This window comes from Calliphora vicina, chromosome 1, assembly GCF_958450345.1.
Source record: "Calliphora vicina chromosome 1, idCalVici1.1, whole genome shotgun sequence".
Classification (NCBI taxonomy): domain Eukaryota; kingdom Metazoa; phylum Arthropoda; class Insecta; order Diptera; family Calliphoridae; genus Calliphora; species Calliphora vicina.
The window spans coordinates 39,257,350-39,280,772 of NC_088780.1; the positions used below are offsets into that span (position 1 = coordinate 39,257,350).

General features: G+C 29.5%; 3 protein-coding genes across 3 annotated transcripts; all 3 read right to left on the reverse strand.

Moving 5' to 3' along the window:
* Window positions 1–526: 526 nt before the first annotated feature.
* Window positions 527–995, reverse strand: LOC135949368 (uncharacterized). Its single transcript, XM_065498905.1, has 2 exons — window positions 805–995; window positions 527–741 (listed from the first exon to the last, which is right to left on the reverse strand). The coding sequence occupies exons 1-2, from the start codon at window positions 937–939 to the stop codon at window positions 607–609; spliced, it is 270 nt and encodes an 89-aa protein (XP_065354977.1). The 5' UTR covers window positions 940–995; the 3' UTR covers window positions 527–606.
* Window positions 996–3,794: 2,799 nt separating this feature from the next.
* On the reverse strand, window positions 3,795–4,838 carry mRpL40 (mitochondrial ribosomal protein L40). The gene is made up of 3 exons (XM_065498399.1): window positions 4,699–4,838; window positions 4,402–4,641; window positions 3,795–4,219 (listed from the first exon to the last, which is right to left on the reverse strand). Exons 1-3 carry the CDS (start codon window positions 4,722–4,724, stop codon window positions 3,907–3,909), a joined length of 579 nt encoding a protein of 192 aa, XP_065354471.1. The 5' UTR covers window positions 4,725–4,838; the 3' UTR covers window positions 3,795–3,906.
* An 11,766-nt stretch (window positions 4,839–16,604) lies between these two features.
* On the reverse strand, window positions 16,605–17,160 carry LOC135958561 (uncharacterized). Its single transcript, XM_065509462.1, has 2 exons — window positions 16,958–17,160; window positions 16,605–16,890 (listed from the first exon to the last, which is right to left on the reverse strand). The coding sequence occupies exons 1-2, from the start codon at window positions 17,091–17,093 to the stop codon at window positions 16,610–16,612; spliced, it is 417 nt and encodes a 138-aa protein (XP_065365534.1). The 5' UTR covers window positions 17,094–17,160; the 3' UTR covers window positions 16,605–16,609.
* Window positions 17,161–23,423: the final 6,263 nt, after the last annotated feature.

Below are 23,423 nucleotides of genomic sequence, written 5' to 3' on the forward strand. Positions count from 1 at the left end.
AAATTTTGACCTCCTATAACTCAGAGAGTTCTTGACCGATCTTGTTGAAAAATGGTGTCCGAATTACTATCCAATAGAACTAACATTGGTGCAAATTTCATCGCGATCGGAAGACATCGATTTCAAAAGTTGGTTCACTTGACGTGAAATGCCCCATATATATAGATTTAAAAAAACAAAAAGAAATTATCAACATAAATTAAATATTGAAATAACGGTAACATAATTATGCTTTTTACATCGTTTTCTTACATATTATTTTTGTTTCGTCTTCTTTCTTACAGAAGTTTAAAAGTTTGAAAAGAAAAAAACATTCTATAAAGGTATTTTTGGTTAACTTTAATGCTTGAAAACTCTAAAATTTAGTAAACTAATATGTAAATAGGAATTTATCTAAAAAATATACATACATTAGTATTTGAAAACTCAAATTACGGAATATTGTCACACACTGTACATAGATTTCCATATGATATTTGAATATTTTAAAATAACCTCGATCCAAATAAATCAAAAGACAAATTACTTATACTTGTTTCTTTCTTAAAATTGTATTAGACTTTATTTAGTTATTTTAACACCTACAAAAAGTTTTAGTTTCCAAATTCACCGTAACGAATGTTGCTTTTTCAAATAGGCCCATAAATCCTTTGCCGTACGTATGCTGACCATAAACTGACACAGTTTCTGTTCAATTAAACAAAGTATAATAAATTTGGCACGTTTATCTTTTTGAAGACTCTAAATTAAAAAAAAAAAATAGAAAATTGAAACCAAATGTAGCTAAAATATAAAGGAACCTACCTCGTCGCTACCATCTGGACCATTCTCTACAACAGTCCACAAATCTTCGACTTCTAAATAGGCTCGCACCGTCATCGACCAAGCTTTATAATTGTCTAAACCCTTAAGTTTGTCAATTTGCAATTGTAGTGACATAATACTAATATGTATGGATATAATTTAAGGTATCGATGTGTTTTAAATGACCGTTGCTGGAGAACTAATGTGGGCATTTATGAATATGCTCTTTTGATATTTCTTTTGCTAGGGTTCAAAAAGAAAAGCGCAACAAAAATTTTGTTTTGGTTTTAAAACAACAAAAAAATCTATAAATTTTTCTACTTGACACAGCCGCAATGTATTGAATAAGATTTTCAAATAAAGATAAATATGAAATATATGTATATATGTATGTACGTTGTATAAGGGTCATAAACAAATAAAAAAGCAATAGAAATTTGTCCAAGATATCATGCGGAGGTTTTTCTATGCATTTATTACTAAACCATTTCCCACTTGCCAGAAATAGAAAAAATACATTTGTAATTTAGAGAAATAATGAAAGACTATTATATAAATAACTTAATATTTAATTTGTAGATAAAATTTCCAATTTAATTAAAATCATTTTTAAATCACAAGATTTCTCATACATATTTGTAAACGGTGTAAAAAATATTTCTCAATTACTACATTTTCACTGTCTGTCTATCAGTCAGCTTTTGTTAACAAATGTCTTTAGAGACATATCACACATCACCTTGACTGAAAAGCAATATAAGAAAGCATTGACATTGGATTTTAAGTTGCCCTTTGAGACAAGTACTTAAGAATAAAATAAATTCAGTCATATTGAAAACGAAAGTGAAATTTTAACTAATAAGCTAATTTTTTATTTCTTTAAGAACTTGAATCATGAATTTGTGGTATAAAGTTTGAATGAAGACCCAAAGTTCGGTTGCTATTGAAAATCTGCCAACAAATGGCTGAGATATAAGTAGAATACGACGACTACCACTATTTTTAAACCTATCTCGATTACTAAGTCATGTGCAATATGGATATCAAATGACATTAACAATGGCTTAGATATTAGGACTGACTTAGATATTAGGACTATTATTCCATTAATAGGTCAAAATTAAAAAAAAAAAAAAAATATTTTTTATTTTTTTTTTTTTTAAATTATAGTGAAGCAGTAATTTGTTGGATATCCATTGTTTTTATACCCTTCACCATGCAAGGGCATATATAAGTTTATCAGTCCGTTTGTAATTTCTACATTTTTCATTTGCGACCCCACAAAGTATATATGTATTCTGGATCGTTATAGATAGCGAAGTCGATATAGCCATGTTCGTCTGTATGTTGAAATCAACTTTCCGTAGCCCCTAAATAACTTACATCCATGATTCATACATCAATATGTCTTCCGGCTCGGTTGCAATTTAAAATCGGACCACAAATGGCTGAGATATAAGAAAAAACCGGGAAAACCTCGATTTTTGGCCTATTTTTTTATCTATATCTGGATTACTAAGTCATTGATATAGACAATATGGATATCTAATGGTAGATATTTCAAAGATCTTTACAACGACGTATATAAAGCTATAGTTAATTGGACCTACAATGGGTTAACCCGAATTTTTTTTTGTCATAAATTATTTTTCCAAAAAAAAAAATAAAAATTAAAAAAAAAAAATTTAAAAAAAATTTGGAAAAAACTTAAAAAAAAAAATAAAAAACAATTTCGAAAAGAAAAAATTTTAAAACTTTTTTATAAAATAATTTCGAAAAAAAATTTAATTTTTGTTTAAAAAAAAATTATTTTTAAGTATAATTTGGTGAAGGGTATCTAAGATTCGGCACAGCCGAATATAGCTCTCTTACTTGTTTATTCAGAGATGGAAGGGAAAATATGTTATTTATTGTTTTGTCGATATTTTCTGCTCTCCGTTATAGTGGAGTCACTCAAACTTCTCAACAGGCCGTATCAATAGCTGCTGCTGGTCTCCAAGGTGAAGAGTATCTAGCCGATAGAATAATATAAGTAAGGGAAGTCTGCAAATTATATTCGTAACTTCGGGATAATGATTGGCTCTGAAGATTGAGTAGTTGAGCTTGATTAGGAACCAATGATTTCTGCACAGTGCTCTGAATGCCAAAGTGAAGAATTTCAAGTAAGCGAGAGTAAACGGCGGAAGTAATTATGACTCTCTTAGTACAAAAGTCATGACAGGAGAAATCATTTATCATCGTAAGTTCATGGGTAGCGTTTCACAATCGACTCTTGCACGCATCTCATATGCGGTGTTTGCAGGAATATATTTACTTCATTTTATAAGCGTGCAGTATGCGGTTAACAGGCTTAATTTAGGACAATGCCTACCTAGCTCACACATCGCCCTTCGTACGTCGGGCGAGATCACTCCTTGGATCGCGGAGGAGTGAATGTGATATTGGTAAAAGATATATAGCCAAATACCTAATTAGTGTTTAGGGTTTTTGTTAGAGATTTTTAGTAAACCTGGAAAATACAAGCAATTAAGAATTCCACTTTGAAAACATAATGATTTCATTCCGTAACAAAGTTTTCGTTTACTTTTTCTGAAATAGTCACACAATTTTAAATCTGTATTTATTGTGCAAATTTTTCGCATGAGTTAAATAACATCGAAAATGGTTTTGATTTCCTAGAAAGTAATCCGATTAATTTAGGTATAGCTTCTTCAGATTATTTAAAATTTTGTAAATTCGCATTTTTAATTTGTAAACTTTTCGCTTATCAAAACCAAAACAAATGTTTAATAAAGAATTTGCATAAAAAAATTAAAAAAAAAAACACAATGAAATAGCAAGTCCACTTTGATAACTAAAAGTGATTTCATTCCGAAAATAATTTTCGTTTTATTCCATTTTCGACCGGAATATTAAGCTGTAACAGACAAGGGAGGATAAAATCCACCTTGAAAATGATTCTCATAATACATATTTTTATAAATTACATATTGTTTGTGAAAATTTTTCTATTTTATTGGAATATTTTCTAAATAACCAAACATAAAAATATTAACAATTAGTACCTTTATTTCACTTTTAACAGGCAAAGATTCAATTATATTAATCCCACTGTTTAGATTGTAAAATGTATTCACCATCAGGTGAATCATAATCTTTAATAGGTGGTGTAGCCACCGGACCCTTGAGAGTTACCGGCAATAGGGACATATCGGGTTGTATGGCCTCTTGATAAAGTTCTTCTGACTCCAAACGTAATTCTTGCAATGCTTTGCGTTGTGATTGCATTAAACGGTCAATAATTTGAAAATCTTGTAATTTCTGCTCGTGTTTGTAACGGGCCCATTGTTTATTTAAATGGGCTCTATGTTCAAGTTCGGGTTCTGTTAGGGGTGCCAATTTGCGCGCACGCTGTCTAAAAACAACAAAAAAATATAGTTTTTTTACGTTCAATTATACATATTCAGCCCAATTATGAATAAAAAATTCCCCTGGAGTTTTTTCCCATTGAATTTGAATAGGAAAAATGAGAAAAGGGAGAAAACTCCCGGGGAATTTTTATTCATAATTGGGCTGATTTTATTTAATTTTACTCACTTTTGTTCATCTATCAAATCCAACGGCACTTCAAGTTCTTCGACCGGTTTCAATTGTCTGGCATTCTTTTCCAAACGTCTAATTTGTTTTTCCAATTTCTTTTTACGTCTGTCTTCACGTTGTTTAACAATTTGTGGATCCAATTTCTTCTTTTTCTTCAAAGGTTCGGCACATAAGACCGGTGTGGAGTGCAGCCAGGCATTGGGTTGTCTCAGCACCGCTGTTGTTTGAAGTGTTAATCTAAATTCAAATAGTTTTATTTTATTAAAATATTGTTTTTTACTAAATATATATTACCTTGAGAATGCTTTTAATAATGACATTATGTTTAATTTATTAATTTTCAGTTAAATTTACGAAAAAATAATTCCTAATACTTGTATTAAAAAAGCATTGTCAAAATTGACAACCGTTTGCATAACACTAGTCAGCTGTTGTTGGAATCAGTGTTGTCGGTATTTTTTCTGTCTTCATCTCCAGTTACCATTTTTGTATCCCCAAAAATCCTCATCAATATCTTACTAAAGCCCACTGGGCTTTATATCCGAGCTATGACCTATTATCGACCGATCGACAATTTGGTAGTATGATTTTGATATTATTAAAAATTATTTAAGTTAATGTCAATATGATAAAATTATGGTGCAAAAATTATACATATATCGTCAGCTTATAATTGTTTTGACCCACTCATTTAAAAGAATTGAGTTAGGATTCATCATAAAAATTGGTAGTATGATTTAGGTACATATTTATTAAAGTTATCTTAGTCGAATTTTATCTCAATATATATTTTTATGGGTGCTATTACGTTAATCCTTAATCATAATCTGTGATATCAACAAACATATACCATTTTATTGCTGTCGACGCGACATTGTGTCGACAACGACTTACAGAATAGGGGTAATTATTTTGTTAAAATTACTCTGCCGGAGTCTTAATACCCCCTGTCTATACTTGACGTTTGTTGTCAAGACAAAGTTTTATCGGCAGAAGCACTAACCATTTTGTCATAACGAAGCAATAATACTAATAAATGGGGACTATACCCGATAATTTTGTATCTTGACAACCATTTTGACGTTTATCATGGTACAAATTTATCAGGTATAGACAGGGCGATATAGCAATTGATGTTTTTTTGCATACTCCCTGTAATCTAAATAGTACGGTAGCACTAAAAATAAACAAATTTCATCTAAACAACCCTGCTTTAGTCTTGCTACCCTCTTCGTACAGGGTTGTATTTTGTATATGTTTGTGACCAAGGCGAATTTATACAAGGTGGAGTCAGTCAAGCAGCTGATTACTCTTTTTTCGCTTGTTTGGTTCTAACATCTGTCAAAGCTTGTTTTTATACTTCAATATCTATATATTCAAAGCTAATTAACAAAATATTTATATTTTGCATAAATAAGTAAAGCCCTCACTATTCAATTATCTACACTATATTTAGTTTTAATACATATTTGTTTAATTTTTAATTTCTGTTTTTTGACATTTGTTAAGACCATTTGTTGTTTTTGTAGAACTACCACCTTGTTTGTGACAATTCAAGGTGCATTTAATAAGGTGCCATCGGCAGCACAGCTGATTATAGAAATAGTACGCACAAATGTCAAACTACATATATAAAAAATATCCGCCCGTACGCCCGTATGTCAAACACTATATATAAAAAATAAGTGAATTCGCCTGTATTTATTTCAATTCGCCACTACTGTCACCTTGTTAAATACGCCTTGTGACAATTTCTACGACTAGAACGGCAGCGAAAAATAAAACCTACTTGTCAAGGTGCAGTTAATAAGGTGCCATCGGCAGCACAGCTGATTATTGAAATAGCACGGACAAATGTCAAACTACATATATAAAAAATATTCGCCCGTACGTCCGTATGTCAAACTCTATATATAAAAAATAAGTGAATTCGCCTGTATTTATTTCAATTCGCCACTGCTGTCACCTTGTTAAATACGCCTTGCTACTTGTCAAGCAGTCAATGCGAATTCATGCAAGGTGGTTCTACAAAAACATGTTAAAAAAACAGAAATGAAAAATTAGAAAAATATGTATTAAACATTAAATATTTTGTAAATAAGCTTAGAATCAAAGTAAATTAATAAAGTAGCGACAGTACTACAACATTTACAAAAACCACAAGCAATTTTGTTTTTGGTTTAAGGTCTGAGCCAAGGCGTATTTAACAAGGTGACAGCAGTGGCGAATTGAAATAAATACAGGCGAATTCACTTATTTTTTATATATAGAGTTTGACATACGGGAGTACGGGCGAATATTTTTTATATATGTAGTTTGACATTTGTGCGTACTATTTCTATAATCAGCTGTGCTGCCGATGGCACCTTATTAAATGCACCTTGGTCTGAGCTGTCAAAGTTGCCTGTTGTTGTTTTTGCTTTTGGGCTTGTTGTATTTTTCGCCACAACAACCACAAGTGAATTGACAGTTTAGACCAAAGTAAAAAAAATAGTCAGCTGTTCTACTGAGTCTACTTTATTAATTTACTTTGCTTAGAATATGTAGACATTGAAATATATAAACAAGATTAAACAGAAGCTAGAACCAAAAAAGCGAAACAAAAGTTATCGGCTGTTTGGCTGACTCCACCTAATATAAATTCATTTGGGTTGCACTAAAAAAATACAATTTCATCTAAACAACCAAGGCGAATTAATACAAGGTGGTGTTAGTTCTACAAAAACAACGATTGGTCTTAACAAATGTCAAAAAACCAAAATGAAAAATTTAACAAATAAGTATTTAAACTTAATATAGTGTAGATAATTGAATAGTGAGGGCTTTACTTGTTTATGTAAACAATAAATATTTTGTTAATAAGCTTAGAATATGTAGATATTTAAATATAAAAACAAGATTTGACAATTGTTAGAACCAAAAAGAGAAAAAAAAAATTATCAGCTGTTTGACTGACTCCACCTTGTATAAATTCGCCTTGTAAACAACCCTGCTTTTATTTTTTGACATCGCGCGAATTACGCCATTTCTACAGCTATCTCTTTTACACAATGCATATGAACCACAATCTCATTAGAGTAAAAGAAACAATACGATTTACATTGTTTTGATGAAATAAAATTGCGGCACATTTCAGTTGTTTTTTATCTTTTTTTTTGCAAAGAAAGAAAAATCGCATTAAACGCATTCCGTTGCAAACATTTTGTGAATACAGTTGAAGGAAAAAGTGAATTGTTACAAGGAAATATAATAAATTTACAAAAATATATAAAACAAATACATAAAAGAGAACTATAAAACTTGTTGTACAAGGTAAGTTAATATAATTTAGCACATATTATAACGTGCAACTAAAAAACCTGGAATTGTGTAAGAAAATATAAATAGAAACAAATTGCTTTTTATAAAATTATATACTCGATAAAATATTAGTATATTGGGAAGCAAATGCAGGGAGAATTTTATTATTTGCAAATAATAATGATGATGTTTACGGACTTGATTCTCGTTTTGTTTGTGTATTTAAGTTGAATGAACTTTTTGTGGCTTGTTTTATTTATTTTCTTGTACAAATACTTGTTTATTTAATATAAAAAAATTATGTATTATTACATTTATTTACTAAGGGGATTGATTTATATTTACATACATCAAAATCTTCACAAAATGTCATAGACGGAAAAAAAGCACAAAGAAAAAAAAAAACAGTTTACAGTGTGTGTCACTAGTTTTTTAGCGCCATTTCTCTAGTGTTAATTTTTTTTATTAATGAAAAATCAACAAGGTTGCCATTTCTTTTTTAGTTATTAAGAACTATTTTTGAATTGAAAATTTTAATTTTGAAAAATATTCAATTTTATTTTGTACAAACGTGAGCTTTTGTATTTTTTGTATGTATAAGGAAAGAATGCCAGCATGTAAATTAAACAAATAAAATGAGTTGTTGGCACAGAAAAAGGTTCATATTTTAATTTTCACATTCTATTTACTTAAAATGTTATTGAACTTTGTTTTTTTTTTCTCTGGTTAAAATTGTAATTATATTAATGTGCAATATTTGTTATATTTGTGAAACACGTTTTGATCTTAAAATTGCGTTTATTTCAAATAAACTCATTTGACATATTTTTTTTGAGAAACATATTTACTTTTCAAAGATCAAAGAATTATGGAATTAATCACTTGGTGACCAGCAGATTTTAGGAAAGATAAAAAATTACAACTTTTGGTGAAATACATAGTTATTTTAGGATATGTATTAAGTACGGATATACATGAACATTTTTTTTGGTGTATAAGCAGGTGAGGCAAAACTACCCAATCACTTTATTTTAACACTTTTTAACAGGTAGTTATTGCAACATGTTGCCGACCGTTTTTATGATGGAATATTACGGTTTTATGTCTGGCCGCACATTCTGGCGTTTTTCGACCAATACTCGCTTAAACGAATCAGTTGCGTTCGGCACAGATTCCCTTTGATGGTCAGGTAAGATTTTCAGCAGCTCTTAATATGGCTCAAGTTGTAACAGTTCAACTGTTCGACTGAAAAAACTTTTGGGTCGACAATCTTCGGGGTCGTTCCGGAGCGCAGATCCAATTGTCGTGGGAACGAGTTCGTAATGTACCCCTGCTTTTGAAGGAATCTCGCTGCTCGCAAACGGTTTGAAGTTGCTGCTTGAGTAGCTCGCAATAATTTCGCAAGCTCTTGTTGAGTTTTGCAACTATCTATTTATCGAGTATAACAGGAATCTGTACCTCCAAAATCTTGAGTTAAAAAAAAAACTTATACTCACTATTCCAGCCAAACCTTATCCTTGATCCCACAAAATATTTTTTTAATCACGTTAGCTTTTAAAAATATGTCGGATATTGTCTTTTCTAAATCATTAATTTACAACTGTTATTTCGGTCAAAATAGTCACCGAAAAAAATTATGAAACTTATGTATGTACTGCATTTTTTTATGTGGCTGATGGACTAGGTAATGTTCAAGAACAATACCGAGCAAAAAAACAAACAAACGGGGTTGTCATAGAATCCAATCATTGTCGGAATCTATTTTGAAAACGACAGAAAAAGTACATTGGTCTAGTGAAATCGAAAGTTATCGGTTTTATATTCGATCTAGAATTATATTCTTTATTCATAAAACATAAAATTACATTGGATTTCATAATTCAAATGTACCTTTTTTGTCGTTTTCAAAACCGATTCCGACAATGATTGGATTCTATGACAACCCCGAAAAGTCCCCAAGAAGTTTCTTATTTGACAGGCCATTTGCAGTTGTGACAAAAGAAACCAATCATCTGTGACATCAGGCAAGATAAACACAGAATTATATATGTATGTATGTATTACGGAGTGTCTACAAAGCGGCTTTTACCTTTCTTAAAACAGCACAGAGTGCCTTCATCTGGCACTCTGTTAAATTAATTAATATTTTTTCCGATTTTGACCCATTGTATGTCCAACTTACTATGGTCTTATCTACGTCGTTGTAAAGATCTTTGAAATATCTACCATTAGATATTCATATTGTCTATATTAATGACTTAATAATCCAGATATAGGTAAAAAATAGGTCAAAAATCGAGGTTGTTCTCATATCTCAGCCATTTGTGGACCGATTTTTTCCTCATATCTCAGCCATTTGTGGATTTGGCTTAATCGACTCCGCTATCTATAAGGATCCAGAATATACACATCTGCTCAAAATAATAGATACACCAAAATTTATTTTTTAAAAACGAAAAAAAATAATGGTATATTGTAAAATTATAAAAAAAATTCAGTCGATTTTTATTTATAGTTAAAAGGAGAGTAAAAAACAAAAACAAAATATTTCATAATTAATAATAAATATTATAAAGTAAATTAAATTTCTTAAATTTCGAAAAATTTGGTGCTCATAATAATAGATACATTTTTAAAAATTCTTATTAAACAAAAGCTAATAAATTTTATCTTAAAAAAATTAGTTTATTATTAAAGTAAAGCTAGTATCCAGTATATCCACCTTTGTTTTGTAAAACTTTCTCCACTCTTCTGGGCATACTGGATATCAAGTTCTGACACTTCTCCAATGGAATCTCGTACCATATTTTTTGCGTTTTCTCCCATAAATCGTCTTTATTTTTTAAAACTTCCTTCGAAAGCCTTATCTTTAATTCACTCCACAAGTTTTCTATTGGGTTTAAATCAGGGGATTGGCTGGGCCAGCTTAAAACAGGTACGTTATTCTCCAAGAACCAGTTTTTAACTAATCTTGAACTATGTTTTGGGTCGTTGTCCTGCTGGAATGTCCATATTAATGGCATATTTTCCGATGCATATGGAAGCATTACGTTTTCCAATATGTCTCTATACCCACTAGCATTCATGGTATCTTCTATTCGGAATATCGGACCAACACCATTCCATGAAAAGCAACCCCAAACCATTATGTTTCCCCCGCCATGTTTTACCGTCTTTTTTGTAAATTTAACGTGGAATTATTTTCCTTTTGGTCGGCGTACATTTCTTTGGCAGTCGTTTCCAAACAAATTTATTTTTGTTTCGTCTCTCCATAAAATATTTCTCCATTTTTTTCGCCTTCACACCCGGACCATTGTAAGTGCTCTTTTCCTTGATTTCTCATCATTTGAACAATTTTTTTCTCATCTTCGGTACAATGATGATTTCGTCCCATTTTCTTCAAAAGAGTCCTATTTTTTATAAAATTGTTGCTAAAATTTAAATTATACTTACTGTTTCACGTAAACAGGAACAAAAAATTGCACAAAAGAAAAATTGTATATAAACAAATTACAAATTACTGATGTGTATCTATTTTTATGAGCAAATAATTTTTTGTAATTCAAATAAATTCGTTTTTAAAAATCAACATGAAAGCAAATAGTTGCCAGATTTTTGACTGACATGACATTGCCAGATAGAAATTTTAATAATATGATGTATTCTTAACGCTTGCGAGGAAATTTTCAATGTTACCGCCATTTAAATTTTTTCCAATTAGGTGTATCTATTATTTTGAGCAGATGTGTATATACTTTATAGGGTCGGAAAATTATATTGTGGAAATTACAAACGGAATGACAAACTTATATGTATATACCCTTCTCATGAAGGTGAAGGGTATAAAACGCCCTTGAGTGGTATTCAAACAATAATGTAAATTTTGTACCACGGGAAATCCACCGAACTGTCCAGAACTTCGGAACATGAAAGGTATTCTAGGACATGTCCGATTTTAAACGTAAGTGGAAGATCACCTCCTCCAAAAAGGTAACGGAAGCAGCTATAAAACCTTTAAAGCGAGAATTTCTGGAAAATGTGGATAAATCAATAAATACCGAGTAATATGTCAATATTTTTATGTTTTTTAATCTGAGAATTTTTATATTGAACGGTTTAAGCATAGACAAAAACTAGTAACTGAGAGCCAAAAACCTAAGTCTGTTGTCAAAAACCTTATTCATGAAAATGTATTGCATGTATTTTGTTTTTGTATCACCCGTATGTGTGAAAAGAGAGTAATTTTTTCCTCTCCATCCGTTCTATGCGTTATTCTATGGGTTTAATTTTTATTTAACTTATAGGTACAAGTATAAGTTTATTTTTTGCACACTCTTTACAATTTGCGAAAGATCATTTAAACTGGTCAGGACAGAAATGGAATACTGATCTCTTTTCTGATGAATCCAGTTACAATTTAAGTCGCAGTGATGGGTGAAATCTCAAGTGCTGGGAATATTGTGGTGTGAGTCTCTGGAATATATTTTTCACCAAAAAATGTGTTTTCAGGAAATAAAACGTATTAGAATTAAAATAAAAAAAATAAATATTTAACACTTACCTTGGTTTAAATATTTAATAAAAACTCCAAACTGATTTAGCTTTAAATCAAATTATATAATTCCAGTTTATTCAAAAGATAATTTCAAACATATTTTTGGTTTTTGTTTTGATGATTTCTTTTTTTTTGGTTTGTTTTTGTTTATTTCTTAAGGCAAAGCGTTTACATAAAAATACATTTCTTTAATTTAATATTAGTATATTTAATTATTTTTTGTTTGTTAATATTTGAATGTTTTATGTAAATAATGTGTAATTTAAAAGCAATAAAAGCATTGCATTCTTTTCATATCTTAGTTTCATAATATTTGTCTAAACAATTTTATTTCAAACAAAAAAATGGTATGTAATATTACAAATAACAAATAAATAACGTATAGGTAGATGTTAAAAATAAATATGTTCGCTGTTTTTGTAAAAAAAGGTCGAATTTTTAATAAATGTTTGTTTGTTTTCTCTTATTTTGTGTGTAAGTAATATTTATTTTAGCTTAATTAATTTTTATTTTATTTAACATATTTTCTTTTAAGGATTATGTAGTTCTATTTTATGTTTTGTTAAGTAGTGTGAATAGTTAATTTGTATAATTTAGAGTACGAGTAGTAATAATAAGTATTATATAATGATAAAATAGATTTAGTTTTTCTTTAGAAAATGAAGGCCATTTGATTTGTTTTTTTCTTGTTTTGTTTTGTTTGTAAATTTAAGCTTGTTTAACAAAAATAAATTTAGAGCTTTAAGCAAACATAAGAATATCATAACTAGAGAATAGTAAATACATAGATACAGATAGATACAAAGGCAAAAGATGTCGATAAATTGTATTAGTTTTTTTGTTAAGGGAGTTTGAGTTTTTAAGGAAAATAATGTAATCTTAAGTTAATGTTTTTGTCTTTTCTTTTTATAGTAGGATTAAATGAAATTTATTCAAGGCATTTTATTTCATTAAATGAATTAATGCAATAAAAGCAAAATTTATAGAATTATATATATAAAACAAATCGTTATAAACTTTTCAAAACATTATTTTAAAAATAATGTAATGAGGAGTTTGTAATGCATAGTAATTTGAAAGAAATTGTTTAAATGACATTATCCTTTAAACTGTTTATTTTATAGTTGCTTAATGACTTTTAAATGATTTGTAATAAAAATGTTGCTGGGAATATGTTTTTGTCATATTCAATTCAATCATCACACTTTTCAAATGCGATCTTAATAATAATAAGTTTACATACAAACAAAAAATTCACTGTCGAAAGAGAAAAAATTAAAATGAGTACATTTTTCTAGAAAAATAAATTAATAAGGTTTATTCATTTCAAAAAATGGAAAATTACACTCTGATTTTTTGTGGTATAAGTAAAACCTCGATAAAATACCCAATGGCACTATAATGGGAGTCAGACATTTTACTTCATCAGCACATGTCACTGCAATTATACATTAGTATTGAAAATGAAAAACAAATGACCCGCAGAATGAATGGCAGCTCAAGAGCGGTGCTAAAGTAAGTTGTTGAAATGTGCAAAGATTCAAAAATGTAAGGTCGCCATTAATAGAGCCTTCAAATCGGAAATTAACAACATGTTATGTACTCTCTTTCTCTTTTGTAATATGATAAGTTATTTATTGTATTAGTTTGCAGGTGAATAACCGGTTATGTTTGACCCTGGGATCAGAATTACAAATTTGGAACAAAGTTCTGAAACTGATATAGAAAAAGTGATGAGTCGGAACTTACTCTCATCTATTGAAAAAATTCTAAAAAGCAAGGACTGTGACCAACGGCAAATAAATAAACTGAGAACCCCATCTACTGTCGTTCCTTCTTAGAAGCATATCATCATGTTGGTATAATAGTTTCTCCTGGGGTGTCATTAAAGGAATCAAGTTGCACCACAGAGATAAAGTTTCAAAAACATTGCCTTGTTGACGTCATTGTAGTCTTGGTTCCATGGGCAGCCACTCGTCATACAAAAATGCTATTTTCATCAATTATTTAAATGATTAAGAATTATGTTCTTTTAAATAATTAATTATAGTATTTTCTTAAATGTCTAGGAAGCGAATTCCACACTCTAGATACCATCACTTTTAATGACCTTTCCTTTGAGGCAGAGGCAATCTCAAGGAGCTAGAAAATTTAAAGAAAAATTTCAAGAACTTAATATCAAAATAAATGAATCTGCATTTACTACACTTGAACAAATTTACAAGACGAAAAACTATTACAAATAGATTAATACCGTCAAGACGCTCATTTGTTTTACAAGCTCTGTTTGTAATGATATTGCAAATTTGCTAAAGTGTGGCAAGTGTGGCAGACAGGCTGAAACTCTGATTATACTTTTCGTTTTAAACAATTACATGTCCAGTTAGACACTAAAAATCATTGGAAAAAAATTATTAGGTGTTGCACAGTTACAAACCCTGTTTGTAATAATTTAAGGTCTTGTAAATTTGCTCAGGTGTAGTAAATGAGAGTTTCATATATTTTCTAGGTGTGGTCTCGCTACAGACTCTCGCTACGTTTGCAAATTCAGTTAACCATGAACAGTAAATTCCGCTATACTTTTCATTTTAAACTTGAAACAAGTCCAGTTCAAGCAAGCAGACAAACAAGGTAAAAATTCTCATATGATTAGGTGTTGCACAGTTACAAACCCTGTTAATTAGTTTACTAGGAATAGTAAAACTATACTTTTAGTTTACAAATGGTTTTTAGCATTGCAAATTTACTCAAGTGTATTAAATCACAGTTTCATATATTCTGTTTGTGGTCTTGCAAATTGAATAATTTCTGTTAGACATGCTTAGTTTATTATGAATAGTAAATTCGTATACAGTTTTAGTCACAATTGTTTAGACCAGGATGCACTAAGTAATGTGAAATCAACAACACAGCTGATTTTTATTTATCTATATTAAAAGTGCTTGAGTTTTGTCAAACTGAATTAATTTTGAAAAATTAATAAATTTTATTTTCAAACAAAAAAAATTTTTAAATCAAAAACCATGAATGAAAATGTGAATTAAAAGATTTCATATAATGAAATTTGGATAAAGCACTATTAAACCGTTGTTCTTTTTCAAATATAATTCAAATTTAACGGCCGTTTTTAAGTTAACATGCTAAAAATAACAAAAGCTTTGTGTTTACATTGGTAACGGTTTTGTCAAAGATTATTTACATTGTGTGTTGACATAAAAAATAATAAATTTAAAAATTCTAACAAAAAGATGCCAAAATAAAATTTGTTTATTTTTTATTTGACAAATTCAATTTTGACAAAACCTATGCATTTGTCAGCAAGAAATATTGTGTTTGTTGTCGAAACTCTCTCACCTTACTTATTACATCATGATTTAGATATTTTTCGACAGGGACACAGGAATGGAAAAGCGTACTCTGTTTCATGTACATGAATATTTTGTTGAGTATGTCATCCACATTTATTCGTCATTCTGTACAGAAATGTCAAAAACTGAAAAACAAAAACATCATCACTGTGTGGACGCGAATGCAGTTTCAAAAGAGAATTTATAAATGTTTTACAGTATGAACCGGGTTATAGCGACTTGTTTTTTTAAACAAATAATTTTGTTTTCCTTATCGAGATTTTACTTATTACCAAATTTAAGAATTAAAATACTGCAAATGAATGATACATACAATGAAATATATTTCCAAAAGTTAATTAAGCATAATTGGTTCTGTTTTTTTCTTCTCTTCTTTTTGTTTTAATTATACATAAAATTTAGTTTTCTAATTGATGCAATCTTTCATAATTTATAGTTAAAAATGCTGATTTGTTTGTTTTCAAAACTAATGTTGTATAAAATATTTAATATTTTTTGGTTTGGTTTGGTTTTAATTTGCTATTTTAAAGTGGTTAAATTTTTACAATAAATTTCTATGGATATCAGGCTACTTTTTTTCATATTCTGTTTTGTTACCATTTTTTTTAATACGTATTTCATAAATTTCTCTACAAGTACTTCTTCTTAATACAATTATAATTTTCTTTCTTTTTTTGTTTTTAATTTATTCAACAGTTTTTTTATTTTAAAAAGCTTAAATTTATTCCCATTTGTTTTAGTTTGTTGGTAGTTTGTTTTCAAGGTACTTTTATTTCAAACTTTAATATGAATTGGTTTATAGAAAAAATAAGCCATAACCTTAATTGCCAACACAATGTTTGTTAATAATATTGGCTAAAAATACTTTTGATTAATAAAAAATATATGTATGTATGTATGTGGGTAGGTACAATTTATATTAAAGTAGTATTACAACAAAATTCTTTTAGGTACCGTTAATTATGTAACTGTTTATAATTACTTAAATCATTAACGTGGAAAAGGGATTATAACGCATGATTTTCGATAACAATATCCAGAGTACTGAGGTAATGGCACACAAGACCACACCACCCCAGCCCAAATCTAAACTCCATGAAGTTAAGAATATTCTAGCTCCTAATAGGGGTTTGGCCATGATGGCTGGACCTCCCGGTCTGGCCACTATGCCATCCACCGTGCCATCATAATCACTATCCAACATGGGTCTACCTTGTTGTCTTTTAAAATGTATTATCATTAGAGTAAATAAAGCAAATAAGGCTGGAACAAAATAAATTATTTATTTGTTTTTATATATTTATGTATTGTAATTTTTGTTATTATTTACCTGCCAATAAATACATTACACCTGTTATCAATATGGCACTTATTTGTCTTTGACATACACCAAAAGCTCCCACTAAAGCGGCACTGCCCAGTATTATCAGACATACTAAAGAGCAGGAAATTGACAAATTTTGCATTCCTGTAAATGAAAAATTAGGTGTTTGTTAAAATTTTCTTTTTCAAATTTTTATTTTTAATTACTGGTTAAAAAAACATTGAGGTTTTAAAAACTTGCTTAAAAAACTGGTGTTAATAGCATTTTTTTTTTGGAACAAAAGGAAATGTGTACTAGAAGCATTGTGTGTGTGTGTTTAAGAGTGTTTTAAATATGTTTTATGAGTTTGAATAGTTTCAATGATATATGATTAATTAAAAGTTTATAATAGAATAGAAGAAATTTGTTTAACACAGCAATAAAAGCAAATAGCAATGTGTATATGGCAAAAAAGCTGGGAAAAAGTGAAGGTAATAAATATATACAGAGGAAAATATAGATTTGATTAATTAAATTAAAATTACAGAATATGGCAAATTTGTCTTTCCTAATAGTTGTTTATTACAAACAAATTCAATATAAATAACTTTAATCGGCCCATAATTCGTCGATCATACTTTCTTACTTGTTTTTCTTAATAAACGTTTCGGTATTCCGCCAAATTTTAACCGAATAGTGGTATTAGACCAATTTTTGTCCTAATCCGAAATATTTTTCTTTAGAAATAAATTAAAAACCTTTATAATTTTGTCACGAAACACAGTTTATACTTTTTTTTTATCTCAACACCTCATATGTTTAGATCTTTAAGGCATATTTACAAGACCTGTTTGCAATTTTTTTCACTATGGAAACTTTTTTTTAAAAAAAAAAATCTAACTTAAAAATGACTATAGTCAAGGTTAGCGAACATTTAAAAACCAAAAAAATAAACGATTTCAGAGCTGAATTGAAACCAAAAACTACTTGCCATAAATATTCAACTAATAAATATTAAATATCAATATTTTGGAGGAGGACCTCGATTAAATAATCGATTCAATAATCTAAATTTGGAAATTAGTTCTCAAACTCTTAACAGCAGGGCAAAAAAGGCTTGGTTGCTATCTGATTTCTAAAAATAAAACGAACATTTAAACTGTTCGTGACAGAAATGGAATGCTGTCCTCTTTTCGGATGAATCGAAATACAATTTAAGAGGCAGTGATGGGAGAACATTTGAAAAGCGGCTGAAGGGAAAAAGAATACAAATAAGACAATCAAGTTTGGGGGTGTTTTCAGGGCGAAGTATGGATCCAATCCGATACCAGTCATATACTGTAACTGGTATCGGATACAAATCCTAATTATGTATGTATTCGCTGCGGAAAATATACCCCTCGTTTTGAGATTACAGCACGGCAATTGTTCCAAACACATTTCGAGGGTTGTAACTGAGTGGTTCCAATCGTATGAGGTGCGTATTTGAAGTGGTCTGCAAATACTCAAAATACTTATTCGCGGAGCAAGCTTTATCAGAGACGATTGAATCTTGAATCGCTGTGAAGCAGCAATAAAAAACAAGAATCCAAAAAATATTGATTCATTTAAATGGACCTACAATTTTTTAAAAATGATACCTAAGTTTCTATTGCTTTATCAATATCATAATTTCAGAATTTAGTTCATTATGATCTTATTTTAGAGTTTTTTTTTTTAGTAATTTATTCAGTTTTTTTGCCAGTTAACCATGGACGGATATAGCGTTCAACAACTAGTGCAAATGATAAAATTGTTTTAACGAAATTCAAACCGAGAGGACTATTCGTTTGTGGTGGATAATGAGAGTGTGCTGAAGGTAAACGAACATAGAAAACGACGTGTGTTCGCTACCTCAACAAAGAAAATTGTTGAATTTGGGACGATACCAACCCACATGTGATCAAAGAGCGTCCAATGCCTAATGAAAAAGTTACTGTTTGGTGTGAATTTTGGCATCAACGGCGAGCGCTATAGGACAATGATTACCAACTTCTTTTGACCTGAATTAGAAAATTGGATATTTCGGATGAGCGTGGCGGACATTTCCACGATACATAATGCCATCGATAGGCTTTTCAAAAGAATACAAAATTTCGATCGTTGTTCAATGATCTTATACATCATATCTATTTGCATGGTTTTCCTGAACTTATGATCTTTTCCCGACAAAAAATTCTTATCAGTTAGATCAAACTAAGTTAAGGTAAGCCTGTTTTCATTGTTTAAATATATTGGATCAGTCTAATAAATTGAAAGGATATTATTTAGTACAATGACTTCAAAGAATAACAACTCATCCTTTCGCAGAAGTACGAAATATAAACAATGATTGGGTTTAATTCCCCTATTTAACACAATACAAATTTAACTATGTATTTTACAAGAGATTGCTTCCAGATTTTTGTTAAAATCAACATAAAGGTCACTTATTACGTGATTGACATTAACTGACAATGACACTGAATTCTCCAATCCAGCAGCTGAATACAATACAAAAAGGTAAAAAGTTTAAATCCAATTACATAAACCAAAAACGCACAGTCACTGATAGATAATAATGCCTATGTTTTTGTCAGTTTTGAATACTACATACATACATTTCATACACAAACATTTTGCAGAGATTAATTGGTTTCATAATTGATGTTTTAACCATTATTTCGAACAGTTTCCTTTTTCCTTTTGCACTGACATTTAACAAACTGTCGTTCAATGTTGTATAATCCAAAATGTAAAATGAAATGTTTTTGCTTGTTTTACATGACAATATTGCAAACTGCATTATTCTTTTTAAGTCTTTTGATTGTTCGTTCGTTCGTCAGTGTTTCATCATCATGTTATAGGCCGTGGTAATTATACTAATGAACCAGAAGACGGACTATATGCTTATGGAGAACATCATTTTGTGTAATAGTTACCAAAAATGTAAAGATAATATTTTTGCTATGGGTACATGAATGTTGTAAACATAAAGTTGTATTTTTTTTTGTCGTTCGAAGGATTTTTACATTTTAACAATAGCATCAAGTAGGCATTTATGTATGTTTTATAGCGTTAATAAAAGGGCTTTAAGAGAAACATGTTAATGGAATGTATTTAATGGTTATTTTTGGAAATGTACACCGATTGTGGCACAAACTGCTTAAATTTAATAAAACATTTTAAATGCATTAAATATTTCGGGGAAATTTGGATACATTTAAGTTCCTCTGAAAATGAAACCAAACTGTAGCTGTTGCTCAACTTATGTGTGTAAAAATTATACAAGTTTCGTAATTCAGAATACTGGGAAACCCGTATTTTGTCCTTATCCGAAATCGAATATTCGGTCGAAGTCTAATATTTGGCTCACCTCTGCATCGGTGCACAGAAAAAAGTTTCAACATAAATATTATGATTTGATTTCATAGATTTCAATTCATAACATTTATTAATACTTTCTTAAATAGTATGATTTTTTTCATATTTTATGTTTTCAAACAAAATTTAGAAGGCTTGGAAAATATAATTTCAATATCATTTTTATTTTTATGTTGTTCAAAAATGTTTGAAAATTTTCTTGGAATTTTTTTTTTATTTTTTTTATGTTTTTCAGCTTCAAAATGAAAAAATATGCGCGAAATTGACACATTTTTTTAACAAGATACTATTCTTCAATATTTATGAATGTTTTATCATGTTTAATTATATTTTTAAAATTTCAGATATTTCTGATTCATCTTAAAATATTGGCCAATATATGGCTATTATGAAAACATTTTTGAACTAATTCATTACACAATACAATTATAATGCAATTTATTATAAAATATTACGAAATTTATGTAAAAATGCAAAAAATTGCGTCATGTACAAATTAATAATATTTATGAACATGTTCTTATTCTGAATGAAAAAAGTTTATTACCAAATTCATTTCAATTATGAATTTCTTTTTTCTGTGTGAGGACAAAACCCCACAAAAAGAAATTAAGATCATATTTTCCACATTTCAATAAGAATGTTTTAATCATTTGAGCTCATTTTGAACTTAACCCAGATAGCGCTGGATTTTTTTTTTTGGAAAGTTTAATTTTTATCCAACATATTTTTACAAATATTTCTCAAACCTAAAACGATGTTTGAATTCAATCAAATTAAGGTTGATTTAATTGTTTGATATTCTCAAAACGAAAACGAATTATTAACTTATGAAATAACTACTGGTATTTTCTCAATGTGATACCAAGCATTATTCTCAAATCATTCTCCAACCTAAAGACAAATTTTTTACCAAATCATCTTCGGCTTGTTAAAACTATTACAAATTACTGAATAACACAAATTTAAAAGAATAAAAAATGATTTATGTTATACTCATTTTATTTGCAATTCACATCAGAAATAGATTTGAGAAAAAAGGCTTTAGACCAATTTGAGAATAAATGTTTTCTCAATCAGCGGAAATGTCATTAAATTACTTTTCTTTTTATGTCTTGCTTATTTACAAAACAAGTTTGCAATAGTTTTTAGTTTTTCAAATCAGGGGGCAAATTCTCGCACTCGTAATCGAAATAAATTTCGAACGCTTATTATCGTTACGGTTTCATGTCTGGCCGCATATTCAATTCATTTTTCGGCCAATGCTAACTTCAAACGAATCAGTTGCGTTCGGTACAGGTTTCCTGTGATGGTCTGGGCAAATTTCAGCATCTCATAATAGATAGGACCCTTTTGGTCCCCCCAAATACAGAGCATTACCTTAGCGCCATGGATATTTGACTTTGGTGTCGATTCGGCTTTACATACGATCTCTTACGCTTCGTGTTGTTGTAATGGATACATTTTTCATCGCAAGTAATGGATTCGGTGCAAAAATGATTTTCTTTTATAGCGTTCAAGCATAATTTCGGACATTCAAAATCGTCTTTCAAGATCTCTCGGCTTCAATTCGTATGGTAACCAATGTTCCTGCTTTTGACTGAATCCTGCTGCTCGCAAAGGTTTCTGATTGAGTAGCTCCCAATGATTTTGCAAGCTCTTGTTGGATTTTACAACATTATTCACGGAGTAATGCCTCCAATTTTTGGTCTTTTTGGCTGGCCGTGTCAAAATCACCACTTCTGAACCGCACAAACCATCTTTCGCACGTTTTAACTGATGGAACACATTCACCATAAGCTTTGGTGAGCAATCGGTGTGCTTCAACTGCACTTTTTTTATAATTAAAGAAGTAAAGCAAAACTTCCTGCATATGAGGCTTTGTTGGTACAAAATTCGACATTTTCGAATTTAACTGTGATTTCGTATTAGGCCTGAAATCGCGTTTCGTACTAGACGAAAATTGTAACATAAACGTTTCAAAAGTAAAAAAGGATTGTTTGACCAAATAATTATGTTTTTGTTTGCAAAGGATGTAAACTTTTAGAAAAAATATTTAATTTGCAACACCACAACAAATTATTTCGAACTATGATTTCGTATTGACCCAAACTCTCATTTCGAGCAGTATTCTGTAAAAAAAACCGAAACAGAAAAGTTCTTAAAATATAAAAGGATTATTTGACCAAATGATTATTTTTGGTCGAACATTTTTTTAATAACAAACATTTGGCAATTTGTTTAAGGTTGCAAGAAATAGTTCATTTATTACTTAATTAAAGATTTATCATTCCTTTTATTTTCTTTAACATTTTAAGACCTTAAAGTTCTTGTTTGGCTTTGGTTAAGAAACATTTTCAAATAAATAGTTTAACTTGACCAACACAATCTAATTGAATCATGAGAGCTTAAGAAGACTTAGTATGTAAGTTGTAAATAACGTTCTACATTGAATTACAACATCACACAGTAAATCTTGCCACAAAGCTATCTGTTAAGTTAAACAAATCCAAAGCAATTTAAAAAAAGTAGGTAGTATTTAAGAAGATTTCTAAAACAAAATACTTTAAAGAAGTTTGTGTTTTAAACTAAGTAAATTTAAGATTTGTTTCATATTTCAAAAATTAATTATTGTTGGCATTTGAATTGCCTTATTTTGGCGTTAATCAAGAGGGTTTATTTAGAGACATGATTGCAAATGCAATTTAAAGTCTTTATATTTATGATGTTCTTTAAATTATAATACTGTCGCCTGCTAAAAAGAGCCTCAACGAATGTGCACATTTTAAAAGCACATGGTTTAAGGGCATACTGGCCTGGCCTGCTGGCAGTAGTGTGTGTTTTGTAATCGTACCAGTAGTATGTTTTTAAATTTGTAACCATTGCCAACGGCAACAAGGAAACGGAAATGACCTTGTTTAAAATATATAAAATTTTAAAAAATGTTACTTTCATTTTACTAGTGTTAAATGTTTAACCAAATAGTTTGTTACTTTTCTACCTGTTTCTTTTGTTTTATTTTATCATTTGTTTATTTATTTGTATTTAAAATATTATTCAACAAAAACACATTTAAAAACTTTTTAATTGT

Bases quoted from the DNA above. Each gene is read 5' to 3' on its own strand.
- mRpL40 (XM_065498399.1), bottom strand. From the start codon at position 4,724: ATGTCATTATTAAAAGCATTCTCAAG. The intron at 4,642-4,698 runs GTAATATATATT...ATTTGAATTTAG, and splicing joins TTATTAAAAGCATTCTCAAG to ATTAACACTTCAAACAACAG. The intron at 4,220-4,401 runs GTGAGTAAAATT...TGTTGTTTTTAG, and splicing joins GATTTGATAGATGAACAAAA to ACAGCGTGCGCGCAAATTGG.
- LOC135949368 (XM_065498905.1), bottom strand. From the start codon at position 939: ATGTCACTACAATTGCAAATTGACAAACTTAAGGGTTTAGACAATTAT. The intron at 742-804 runs GTAGGTTCCTTT...TTTTTAATTTAG, and splicing joins GTCCAGATGGTAGCGACGAG to AGTCTTCAAAAAGATAAACG.
- LOC135958561 (XM_065509462.1), bottom strand. From the start codon at position 17,093: ATGCAAAATTTGTCAATTTCCTGCTCTTTAGTATGTCTGATAATACTG. The intron at 16,891-16,957 runs GTAAATAATAAC...ATTTTGTTCCAG, and splicing joins TGTAATGTATTTATTGGCAG to CCTTATTTGCTTTATTTACT.